Source organism: Brienomyrus brachyistius, chromosome 13 (assembly GCF_023856365.1).
Source record: "Brienomyrus brachyistius isolate T26 chromosome 13, BBRACH_0.4, whole genome shotgun sequence".
Lineage (NCBI taxonomy): Eukaryota > Metazoa > Chordata > Actinopteri > Osteoglossiformes > Mormyridae > Brienomyrus > Brienomyrus brachyistius.
Window position 1 is genome coordinate 11,180,523 of NC_064545.1, and position 13,655 is coordinate 11,194,177.

The following is a 13,655-nucleotide window of genomic DNA, read 5'->3' on the forward strand; positions in this document are numbered from 1 at the left end:
GAAACCTTGCTGCATGTCTTCAGGGTGTCACTGAGATCTGGGATGAGTCAGGATATTGGATTAGGATGATCGCTACAGGCCCCTGGCATGCAAACATCCACCTCTGACACTGTCCAACGTCTGTATCCCTTCACTTACAATTCCCTCGAGCTCCCACCGGTAAAGATCTCTGAAGAAAATAGTGTTTGCGGAAATTGGGAAAAGTTCCTCTCCAGAAACCCATATTTGTCTGATGCCTGGAGCATACGTTGTCAAATTCCAGTTAAGTGGCTTTTTGGTATGTAAATCAGCAGAGCAAAGCGCCCGATAGCTCTCCTGCCTCAGACGGCATGCAGCATTACAGCTGCTTGTCTCCGTGCCTCACGCTCCTGAGCAGTATTAACCACTGCATTCACTTTAATACCTGCCATGCCGATGGGTCGCACGATAAGGGGGATTAGTGGCTCGTGTTCAGGGGAAGCGCAGTATTACGGCCCAATCTGACGTCCAGCTGTCCCTTAAAGCCGTGCCCCAGTGTTGGCGGCTCGAAGTGCTGATAATCCATTGAGATAAAAGGTAGAGAGATGTACAAAAATCCAATGCAATGATTTTCAGCCACTTGTATGCAGGCGGCTGAAAACCCTTGTCAACGTGCTGTTGGCTTTTTGGATCCATGGGACGGCAAAGTGGCCTGGAGTATTGTGGACTGGATGCAGAGGTTGATCATGCAGGAGCGTAATGCCGCTAATGCATTATCTGCCTATCAGTGCCGCATAAACTGATCGTCCGAATGGCCATGAAGTGACCACGGGGTGGTCGGCAAGCGGAACGCCATTCCCCCCCCCCCCCCCCCCCCCGGAGACACAACTGTGACACCAACTGAGTCTGCTAGGTTTACCCAACGTCAAAAGCAACACCAGAGCTTTTGTAGTTTTATAGAGGTACTTGGATTTGTAAGAAATTTACCTAGAATGCTTTGATTAATCGTACAGCAGTGCTTTCTCTGTGGAATCACCTTCTGGGCTCAAGCCAAGCTCTTTAATCACCACCTAACTGGTAACTTCAAGATGCATAGTGTTCATGGAATGGAAAATATACCAAGGAGTGTATAGTTTTTATTGAAAACGCTATTCTCAGAATGGCACCATCTAAAGCATGTTATATATTATATTAAAATGGTCTGACCTTTGCTGTTTCTTCAGTTATTCTGCTTTTCTACCTGCTGCAATATGCTACGGGAAATATCTAGGTGCCAATTTATCTTTAAACTGTGGGGGGAGACCCACTAACAAGGGGAGGATATATAGTCCCCCCCCACCCCACACAAGGCTGAGGTGTGATTGGAACCCACAACCTGGCGGGGTGGAGAGACATAGCTGCCCACTGAACCATGGTATGAGCAAGAGATGCACCAACACTGAACATTAATTGGGAGACGCTGTTCTGTGGTTATTTATTCTAATTACGGCACAGCAAAGACCCCACTTGGGGACGGAACACTTTTAAGATTGCATCTCCTTGATGGTAAGACGTGGGAACAGGATATGGGAAATTGTATAACTAATTCTGGGCCGCTCTGGGAAATTAAATAAGGGAAAACAAATGGAATTTTAATGAAACAAACTTAATACGAGTTGCACATTCATTGCTGACCTAAAAAATGATTATACCTCAGGGATAACGGGTGTATGAAAATGTGGAAGCGGCATCGACTCAGACAGCAGCTCATTTTTTAATCTTCCCGCAGAATCGAACTGTTCATCTGAGAGTTTTTCCAGCCTGTGCCCGCAAGCCTTCCTTCAGGATCATTGCCATAGCTCTGGGTTAAAAGGAGTGATGTCCTTGGTCTTGGGGTTTAATCGAAATTAATGACCAGGATTAATCAGGTCAGTTAAAAACAACACTCTTTCTCTTCATGTGGGAGGCCATATGGTGGTCTGGTCTGGCACGGGGACAGATCTTTATAGGGAAACTGAAGCCTACGGTAGAGGTAACACTTTCCGGATCATTCCTCATGAGAGGCCTCGGTTCTGCTTTCGAAGGAGATATGGGCCATTTAAAACTGGAGCACGATGCACGAGATGCTCACACGAGTCATGCCCGTGACACGGTGACGCATCGCTTTGTCTTAAGCCGGGAGTGGCGTTCAAGCTGGTATCACTTACGTCGATTCACAGGACGAAATACGAGTGCAGCCGTGGCAAGACACAGAACAAAAAGAAGCAGAAGATGAGAAGGAGAGGCACCGGTGGGGGGGAGGTGATGGATGCGAGATGATCAGTAAAGTGAAGAGAAACTAAGACAAGCATGACGGAAGTTGTGAGAGTGGGGAAGGGTGCTGTCTAGGAATACACAGCATTTTGCGAGCACTGCTGCTGGTGTTTCTCATTTTCAGGTTTTGAAGTGGTTGATCGTTTTCTCTACATGTGGATCAAAGGACTCCAGTGTAGATGCACCGTGCATGTGACACAACCAGCATAGGCTACGACATCATCAGAGGGAGGTAAGGCTTCCTAAGCCTGCCGGTATGATTAGAGGCACTTTGGGACGGCTAACCGGACGTAGAGCGTGTGATACATGTGAGCGCAGTAATGAACCACAGAAAGCTGTGCACGCATTCTAAATATGCGACAGAAAACGACCCAAAACACCAAACCACCCACCCACCAATCACCTGACACGAGGAGTAGACATGACTTCCGGACAGTGACAGCTATGGTGGGACTCAAACCCAGCACCCAGACGGTGCAAAATGACAGGGCTACTCCCAGAGCCTCCTTCAAAGAATACAAAATAAATTTGGACTCTGGTGACATGACATCAAGCAACTGTGGGACAGCACACATGCCCTGTGGAGGGTGATGAGGCCATGCAGCAAAAAGATCATGGCTTTGGTACACTGAGAAGCCATCACTCCTGGCCTTCAGACCTCCTCTCCACACCGGTTCACTGAGGATCTTTCCATCTCTGCCTTCTGTCTGTTTAACCATGAAGCGTGACTGCTGCTCACTGAATGTCAAGGACAGATTTGAGATTTGGTTCAGCAATGCTCAGCCTGGCAATCCTTTTTTACTCTTTACCGTGTATATCCTTTAAAAACACTGTTCCTCTGAACAGCTACTCTATAAACTGAAAGTGTCAAATTTTTTGCAACTGAAAGGTTTGAAGTACAGCTCTGCCTCCCTTTGTCCAGATCGTACCTTACTGGAGTGCAGCTCCGCCTCTCTATGTCAAAATCGCACCTTACTGGAGTGCAGCTCCGCCTCCCTATGTCCAGATTGTACCTTACTGGAGTGCAGCTCCGCCTCCCTATGTCCAGATTGTACCTTACTGGAGTGCAGCTCCGCCTCCCTATGTCCAAATCGCACCTTACTGGAGTGCAGCTCCGCCTCCCTATGTCCAGATTGTACCTTACTGGAGTGCAGCTCTGCCTCCCTATGTCCAAATCGCACCTTACTGGAATGCAGCTCTGCCTCCCTATGTCCAAATCGCACCTTCCTGCATGATGCGTTAATTTCTGTCCCATGTTTTTGTATTTTGACTTATTTTGCTTTCCATACTGCTGCTAAAACTACACTTAGTAGCTAGAATCTGCTAGAGGTAAGAAGTGTGTGAGAAACAATTGATGAAAAACTTTATATTTTAGCGTATTTTCATGGGACATTACGAATAAATAAGCAAGAATATTGCTTGTAGCGATAAGCCATTTGGATGCATTTTTAATTTTCATTTACAGGTTATGTTTCAAAAAATATTATTGTACAAAAACAACCTTTCTGATCATATTTTTTAGTTTATTTTATATTGCTTTAAAGTGGTAACACAACATTCCGACACATGAACATACTTAATCTTTAAGACTGTGATCATATTAGTTATAATATGCCTTTATGATCATCCTGAATACATATAACTAATAAACTAATACACAGACCAGCTTATTCAGGACCCCCTGCCCCCCACTCCTTGCCGCTTTGTACCTGACAGGGCTTCCCCCTCCTCTATGACTATGATTTAACCCATTTACAGACTGAAGGTGCCCATCTCTGCCCCCCAGTCCAGATGCATTCTGGGATCTTCATATCAGTCTGACGACTCTCTAAGGTGTGCTGATTCACCGGCCTATTCAAACACACCTATACGACAGATGGAGCTCAACAGAATTTTAATCAAGCTGTGTGCATGTTTTTTTTTTTTCTCCTCTGTAATTAGTGCTCACACTTACATCCAGTGAATTACTGTCTTGAAATACTTAATTATGTAACCTTAAATACTATAATGAATTGGCAATTCATCAAAAGTTAATCATGCTTTCCCCTCCCAAAAAAATGCAGATAAATAAAAGGGATGTTACTAGTTTGTGACCATGACTGAATATGTACGGTCCCAGATCATCGCTTTGTGCATTGCGTTGCTGTTTGTCCCCCACCTCAATTGGCTGATAAAAGTCACCTGACTCGTTAGGGGAGTCTGTGTATCGCTAAGCGACCCGTCCTCTTTCAGATGAGAGAATGGTGGTGATGACTTCCACTGTGATTCATGCAGGGTCAGGTTACATTTTGAGGCAAATGTTTACTGAACCCCGGTGTTTCCTAGACAGGAAGGATTAACAGGCTAAATGTAGCTGAGTAGCACGTGCAAACTCGCGTTCCCTCATTAAGGTTTGGCTTGGCTGTCATTAAGTAGATTTATGCTCATGCCGTTTAAGCTACTTTTGGGTTCTGAGCACGGAGATTAGCTGTACTTATGCTGTACTTGTTTGGATGCTCTTCATTTTCATTTTTATATCTCCAATTAAGGAATGCAGGAAATTAAATGTCCTTTATAAGCCCCTGTCCGTTCCGAGACACTGTGATTGTAAGAAGTCTGCCTAAATTAAAGCAGCCAGGCACTGAACAAAGTGTCCACCTTATTTAAGCCATAACAAGTTCAGCAGATCAGTCAGCATCACTGGGATTCCGTTTCTTGAGGCGTCTGTAAAAGCAGTGGGGTGGTAATGTGAGACATCCTTCACATGCAGCAGTTTCAAGGCATCACTAAGTAGCACAATGTTCTGTATGGCCCTTACAATATATTTAAAATAAGGTTGTTGAGCGCAAATCATTTCAGACTGTAAATGTTGTACACAGATGATCCCTCATCTGAGGTAGGTGGATTAGGAGTCAATGTCTGTCTTCAGAAGGTTGTCGTTTTGAATCCTGTGGTGAGCAAAGAGTCTATATCACTCTTGGGCCCTTGAGCAATGCCCTTAACACTGTCCTATGGCTGCTGGATAAATGGCTGTGCTCTGACCCCAAGGTTTACTCTCACCTCTATATGTTGCGACAGAATGGGCAATTGAGAGTCCGCCATGCACCAACAGGGGGCAATCAACACCACATAGTCTGACTGTAACCATGGTTTCCATACTGTCAGCTTCAATGAGTGCCAATTGGGGCATGGATGGTGGATGATCATTGTCATAGCCAGGGGGCAGGACAGAGTTACTTCAGGCCTCGTAATCATTGAAATCAGGTGTTTCATTCACACCCATTGCCACAGGTGTATAAAATCAAGCACCAGGCCATGCAGTCAGGTTTACAGACATTTCTGAAGAGCTCAGTGAATTCAAGCGTGGTACTGTCATGGGATGCCACCTTTACAATAAGTCAGTTTGTGAAATCTCTTCCCTGCTAGATATTCTATGGTCAACTCTAAGTTGAATTATTCCAAAGTGGAAGCGTTTAGCAATAACAGAAACAAAATGGCAGACCATGTAAAGCAACAGAGTGGAGTCATCGAGTGCTGAGGTGCATAAATTCGCCCGCCCTCTGTTAGCTCAATAACTGCAGAGTTCCACACTTACGGCATTAATTCTTGGCTGATGATTCCATAAATATACACAGTGATTTTTCATGGATATTTCGAATAATTGTGATGATAAGTTGATTGTGATTAATTACACAAAGATGAAGTCGTGAATAAATTCATGCTTTAATCCTTTGCTGCTTTACCTCGAAATTCATTTAGGCTGATAAAATGACCCCGTTTTGTGACACTCAAGCAGCCATATAAGAGTCTATGCACAGTGACAGCTTTTCAGATCATGCAAAGCTCACCCAGGAGAGACGGGGAACTTTAGTGGCTCATCAGGGACATTAGAGGTCATGGGGAAGCACAGATCGGGTGACGTGAGCCAAAAATACAAGGGAGAAACACCCAGGTGAATCTACATACTCATCAGCGAATGGGAAGCACATCACAGCACCCAAGGTACAGCATGTCCTTCAAAACTCAGGAGGCTCCACATTACTGGGCTGAAGGTGGATTTGCAGGGGCAACCATGACGCTTCAGAAAGCAAGTGTGGCTGCACGCTGTCCGGCGAGCAACATCCCAGTGGAAGAACGGGACACAGGAAGAGTATCAGAGGGGGTGTCGTGTGTCTCTGCGGGTTGCTAACCACCAGCCCAAATCACAGGTACTGGCTGCTCCTATATCAGCTGAATAGATAACAAATGAAAAAAAAAGTAATGATCTTACAGCAGAACTGTACATAACCGTTTCTGTAGCATAATGTATGGTCAGAAAATGGGACAGAGCAGGTGGCAAAACTGCCCCATAACATTATCACCATGCTACATTGCCTTAGGCCACAAAGCTTATCCTTACTAAGTCAGCTATCTGCACATTCTCTGCCATCAAACTGATCCTCCCCTCAGGCCCATCTACAGCTGAAGTCCCCAGACATCTGGCCTGGACATGTGACCAAAATGGGGGGTGGATCATCCCTCCAGAATAGGGCCCTGGACCCTTAAGAAAATCATACCCGGTGAAGTATCCAACTGAACATGGCAATAAAATGTTTAATACTGTTTAAATACACCTGAAATGAAATCTGTTGAATGATCGATGCCTTATGGATTATGTTAATTTATGTAGATGTGTTAGTCTGAATTAATTTTTTCTATTGCACTGAAAAATACTAAATGAAACTCTTGCAGAAGTGGGTGTCAGAGGCCTTTTTCCACGCATGGCTACATGTGATAAAAATGTCGAGTAAAGACGCAATAGGTGTAACAAACAGGAAAGAAGCATGAATGAAAATAGTTTCAATTTATTTTACAGCAAATATACATCACACGATTTTCTCTAAAATTATACATTCGAGGGGAAAAAAAAGTAATGCAGGGGGAGGAGCATTTACCTCAGGAAATCTGTCTTTATCATTTTGCATTTCGTAATATATGAGCATCTCTTTGCTGAAATGCTTCTGAAGTCACATGGGAATGGAACTACGCTAAGTGCGAAAGTCACCGCAAACAGGCGAGCGTCTGTGTCCTGACCCAGCGTCTGTCAAGCCTGGAAAACGCACTCAACCATGCCGAATATTGCTATCAACATAACGCTTACGAATTCAGATGCTCAGTCAGCTGAATGAAAAGAAAAAACAAAACAAAATAACCTTTGCATCAAACATCTGTTCCAGGTGTTGGCCAGCCCCAAACAATCTATGGAAGGGAACTGAGACGCAAATTACGTATAATTCAACATTTTAACTGGCCAGAATTTATGGGTCGGTCGTTGCTGAAAGGACAACAAATAAGAGACTAATGGACTAAGCTGAAGTTAACAGAAAGTGCGATTGTAACTCAGATGTTTACAATAGTTTGAAACTGACGTAGAAAACACAGACCGGAGCAGTGTTAAAGACAAAAGGATGTGGTTTTGTATTTCTTTATATAGCACAAGGTTTTGAGCTGCACTCTAATGAATTATAAAAATAGCCCTTAAATTAATATTATAGTGTGGGAACAGAGAAAGGGTGAAAGGAAGGATGAACCGTTGCTCAAGCTGCAGTTCCAAGGTACTGTGCACGCACACCGTAACCAGTATTTTTACACATGCAACCTTGTGGATGTTCACGAGGCACGAGTGCCAACCACATGACCTGTTGTCAACGCAGAGACGACCCTGGAGTGGATCAAAACGAAGTGCAGTCTTTTCGTTTCTCAGTTACAAAACGGTGGCCATTTTTCTAAAGATTTCTGTGGAAACCCCAATCACACACTTTTGCAAATAACGGTTATTACCTTCGCAAATAGTTTAAGAAAACCGATGTGTAATGCTAAGGGGCATAGATGAGGAGGCATTTCTCTACTTGACACACTGTAACACTTAATCATTTTTAATGTAACCACAATACAATTTTAAAAATTTCTGGTATAAACACCCAAAGCATCCAAAGGATCACCCTTCCATGAATAAAGAATCAAACTGTAAGACGATTCGATTTACCTGTGACAGAAAATCCTACATGCTAACGATTTATTCTGCCTAAACAACTTTGTATAGTACATCAAGGTACACCATTTATCAACAACACTTTGAAAGCCTTGAGTTACATCATACCGTCTTCTGAAGACAATTAGGATGCATCGCTACCGGCTGAGTATACAAATTCCCCTACTGTATGTGCGCTGATAAAATGGCGTCTTCTGTTCTTCCATAAGAGAAATTTCTAGTCACTGACTGATATTACATTGGCACTCAAATAGAGAGAGGTGGATGCAGAGAATGAGAGTGGCAAGTCAATTAACGCCCAATACCTATGCTGGAGCTAAGTTTGGCGAGCATTCTGAAATCTGATGTAGGACGCCTTCGCGAAAGCCCAACATGATTTGAAGCAAGACTTCACCCTTTTCCTCATCCTTCTGTCTTTCAGCGTTAATCAATAGTCCATTTTGGCATCTTGCTTTCGTAGCAATTTGTCTAGTTCACAAAGCTCATATTTTGTTTCTGAGGTGCAATGTGCTGGATTTCTGATTTTAGTTCAAGTTTGACATCTCTTAGAGTCAGACCTTCTTTCAAGCCATTTAAGAGGAGGGGAACTCCAAAGTCACAGGGGATATTTATATTATCAAGCCAACTGCTGATGGATGGTCAGTGTAGTAAAACCAAATAGGCTCCCCTTGTGGAAAACACTGGAATGGTCCAGTTTAACACTACTGGAAATGTGCTGGAAAATGGCAAAGGGTCATTTGGGTTTGCTGGTGAGAAATTAAAAGGAAACCTTCATTAGACCTGATAGAATAATGACATAGTCATCACTTCACAATGTCACTACCAGAGAAACATCATTGCCTTTTGATCTGCAACATCACGATGCGATCAGAACGCAAATGTAAAACTGTGATTTCTTCATGATACCAAACAGTAGTTCACCAAATTGATATACATCAGGATATATCAGAACGAGCTATATTCACAAACTTGTTTTCTCTATTAAAAATATTGCAAACTGGAAAAAGCTTTGGTTGATTTGCATTCACAGCCTTCTGTTATCATCGCTTACAGATCCTTGATGTGACCATTTTTCCCTCAGAGTGGGCCGCTCTTGCAGGAAAGGCGAGGTTGCTAAGGCTCGTATTCAGCTGTAAATCCATCTCTCGTGGCTCTGCGTACTGACGAGGGGCTTTTGTTTTTGTTTGACTCCCACCCCCCCAAAGCTACAAAGTCACCCGCTGCTTGAAGCTTGCACGCTTTCATCTCGGAGGGTGAAGGATAAGACTGGCCAGCTGTTCCTTGCTAATCTTTAGTGGTCTAAGACCACATCCTTGCAGGTCCCCGGTGCTACCGACTGCTTCCAGTCTCGTGACATGAGTCTGAGCCATCTCAGCCGGTGTGCTGGGCCCGCCTCCCATCCAACAATATCGCCAAATCAGGTAACGCCGAGCTAGGATGTCAGAAGCTGATTGGCAGCTTCTAAACTCTCACTGGGCCACCACACGCTAGCCAGTTTCTAAGAGTTCCTGGGACAACCAATCAGCTACACCCAACCACGCATTGTATTCCTCCAAAAACGGAAGTTTACAGGATGAGACCTCCAAACGTCTTGGTCAACGTATCCACATATAGACACATGCCTCCTAAAGCTATTTCCTGCAATGACTACGGCCATCTGGTGAAAACTGTTTTTTAATATGATGATATGCATGTATGGAATGGTGTTTACTTTTTAGAAAAATTTAATTATGAACAAAGTATCAAGTGTAATCCTGTAAACAAGAAAAATACATTAAAAATATTCAATAGAATTTGAGCAGTTTCTAAAATGTTAACAAATAATGAAAAGGAATGAAAATTTATATGTATAAGTAATCACAAAAAATACAAATAGTTATATATTATATATATGCATCACTGTTATAAAGATCTATATACTGTATATCCGTTCATTATCAATAACTGCAAGGCAGTTCACACTCAAGTCAGCATACACTGATGTAAATTTATATCTGCATATATTTATATCTGTAGATATGTCTGCACATTGTTGTTTAAATAACTTAGATATTAACTTTGGAATTGATAATCACAGGTGGTGAAATCCGGGCTATTTATAAACCAGTCCTCACAGATCATGACAGTGATTGTAGAGCAGAGAAACCAAGGAGTGAGGGTTGGTGGACTGAAACACACAAAACCCTCTCCCCTCAGACTCTGACGTCTCTGAATTTCCCCTGCGAATGAATTTAAGGTCTTATCTTGACAGCAATGAAGCACAACTTCACTAAAACATACCGAACTCACTTACTGAAGCTTTACTGAATAATGACTCGAGCGGTGTGGGCTGTCTGCTGGTGTTAAAACATAAATGTTGATTAAATAAAACACAAGACAGACGCTGGAGACCCGGCGAAGCCGGGAAGAGTGTCTCTGGGAGCTGAGCACCTTGTTGGACGTAAACATCTACCCTTCTGATCTCAGCAGCAGCTTCAGAAGATGACAAATTCAGAAAACCGACCTCCTTCACTGGAGAGGATGGAAATCAAACTGAGGGCTTAAGGATGCCGACAAATCAATACATACCATAAAATACGGTAAGGGCGGGTTAACCACAATTAGAAATAAATATTGACCATTCGACCACCGTGCAAGCAAACAGCCTGTGACACTCGTGCTGAGCCCCTGGCTCCATGCAGCCACCCTAAGCGTCACTGTAAAGTGCCATAGTTCTTGCCACTTAAGGTTTCTACCCTCAGATGAATTTATATATAAATTTCACGTCATTATTTTATGAATACAGTATTATTTATTAACCAAAAAGTAAAGGTAACTTGTAAACACTGCAAAACTGTTTACCATTATTTTTCTTAATGAATTATTGTGTTGATATGCTGCAGCCTTGATCAAACATCATTCCCAGTGACGCATCCTTGCTCCTCTAGAGCAGATATAATTATGCACACTAAAAAAGTGAAAAAAATAACCAATGTAAAAATATTCTCTTTGCTTGTAACAGCATTAATAAGAGAAATTACAAAAAAAAAAAAACTTGAAACAGTGTTTTAAATATAGTTAAATATTATAATATTTCAAGATATGACAGGATTTATGCTTGAAATTATTGAAAAATATGGCTGATTCAGGGTTCAGTGAGTGATGCATATTTGAGGAAGCTAGCTGTGCGCTGTAGTGTAGTACAGCGCTCTCACCGGACCCCACACCCCTCCCGGCACTGAACTCACGCTGCACATTACGCAGACGGCTGAGTCTCCGGTGCCGCACGGCCCACCGACAGACTCCTGAGCAGCTAACTGTTCTGTGGGTCCCGACCACATGCTGACGTGTCGAGCAAAGCATCCCGGGCAGAGCGACCGGGAGCACAGACCCCTTCTGTCAAAGCGGACCGTGCCATTTTACGGGCCCGGGGGGGGGGATGCACATGGGCCCCTATGGAAACAGAAGAGTAGCAGCGGCATCTCAGGGCCGAGCTAGTGCCTCAAATGGACGACCTTCATATAAAAAAGATCCTTTATTTAAAAAAGAGAACTAAAGGTGTAGCAGGCCATGCCACTGCTCACGTGATCCTATAAAACAGACTCCATGTTCTCGCACCACTCATGGTCCTCCAGGTTGTATATGAATTTTGTCCTGTTGGCTGGGTTCTGGCTAATGTCTTTCCCCAGGTTGTCCAGGGTGAGGCTGGACGGGAACAGCTTGGCGGGGTTCAGGCCCTCATGGTTATTAATGTACTTCTTGTAGTTCCTACGCAGGCACCACCAGGTGGTGGTGTAGAGCAGGAAGGCGACGGCCTTGAGGACGATGGCGATGCTGACGTACAGCTGCCTGTAGGCCACGTTGTCATACAGCATGCAGGCTCCCCTTTCTCCGCACACCGTGCTCCAGAAGAGACACGTGGAGTCGATCCCCACCCCGAAGATCAGAGGGGGCGGGATGAAGCCTGGAGTGTCACGGAATAGTCAAAATGAGGTTCCCGTGGTTACCGGCAAGACGGGTGCCGGCCCTTTTCCAATTAGCATTTTCCATTAGCAAATCAAATATCTTTGGATTCGAATTTCAGCATGCAAGAGCAAGAATCTACATATGCATTTTGTGAGGCTAATGTAATGTGAGCAGTCGGAAAGCTGTTACCTAGCAGTCGGAGCAGCAGGAAAAGGACTCCCAGGGCATAGGACTTCAGCTCGGGGGTTACAGTCCTGCGGGGGAAGAAGAGAGGGTCTGGAATGAGAGGCCCCAAGCACCTCCTGATCCTGAGGAGACTTTCGGCTCTTCAGCACTGGCAGTGTGTGCAGCTGCAAGTGACTCACAGCGAGGATGCCGTCCGAGCTTAATGGAGCAAGCGGCAGCTAGGAAACCTTTAGGAACTTGTTATTTAAAGCAGTGTTTTTGCTCCCTCCCAGCTCCCTGCCAGACAGTCCACACTGAGAGGGAGCAAAAATGTGGACTGTCTGTGGGTCTCCGAGAACAGGGTTGAGAGACAGTGACTTATAGGGCCAGGTCATGTTTCACAGGGTTTGATAGATGTTTGCCTTTTATACTCAAATTAATAATGACTCATGAAGTCACCGAGGTGAGGATGAATTTCAGAGCCATCCCTGGCATTTGATCCACCAGGAAGACACCGACGATCCACCTGGGGTCTGATCTCTGGGAGAGCAGAGGCTGTAGGTATCTCTGTGTCTGCGTGACAGTGCCGTACTTCAGCTTGTCTGAGTGTGTATTCAAGTGCTTGTATATATGTATGTATATGTTTAACTGGAGAATATACATGTGGGTATATCTGAGTATCTGTGTGTTTGAGTTTATGTAGTTAAATGTGCGCATTAGTAGGTGCATGTTGTGCGTATTTGTGCATTTGCGTGGACTTGAGTTTGCATGCAAATGCTTCAATGCGTGTGTGTACAAGGGGTCATGCATATATTATAATCATTTCCAAAAAAGTTAGCATGCTGTGTGAAATATAAAAAACATAATGCAATGATTTACATATATATAAATCATATAAACCCATATTTCAATGAAAAAGACAACATATCAAATGTTGAAACTGAGAAATTTTATTGTTTTATGACTATTAGGTTTAAAATTAAAAATTGATGCCAGCAATATGTTTCAAAAACGTTGGTACAGGGGCATGTTTTCCCCTGTGCTGCATCACCTCTTCTTTCACCAACACTGTTGGTAACAACGTTTGGGAGCTGAGGAGACCAGTCACTGGAGGTTTGAAAGTGAAATGCTGTCCCATTCTTCTCTGATATAGCATTTCAACTGCTCACAGATTAACAGTTTGGGGTCTCCTTTGGTGTATATTAAAAAGCATCTCAACTCTTTTGGAAACGGGGTCTACATTACTGGGCAAAAATGTCCTCATGAAGAGATAGATACTTAATCA

The 13,655-nt window shown here is 43.7% G+C and overlaps 1 protein-coding gene across 1 annotated transcript in view; it reads right to left on the minus strand.

Moving 5' to 3' along the window:
* Positions 1-7,057: 7,057 nt before the first annotated feature.
* slco3a1a (solute carrier organic anion transporter family member 3A1a) overlaps positions 7,058-13,655 on the minus strand; it is a 52,288-nt gene continuing 45,690 nt past the window's right edge. Inside the window, exons 9-10 of the mRNA XM_048972462.1 lie at positions 12,395-12,459; positions 7,058-12,203 (exon numbers count right to left, since the gene is read on the minus strand). Coding sequence (XP_048828419.1) covers positions 11,830-12,203; positions 12,395-12,459 — 439 coding nt within the window. The 3' untranslated portion in view covers positions 7,058-11,829. The remainder of the gene's footprint in view (positions 12,204-12,394; positions 12,460-13,655) is intronic.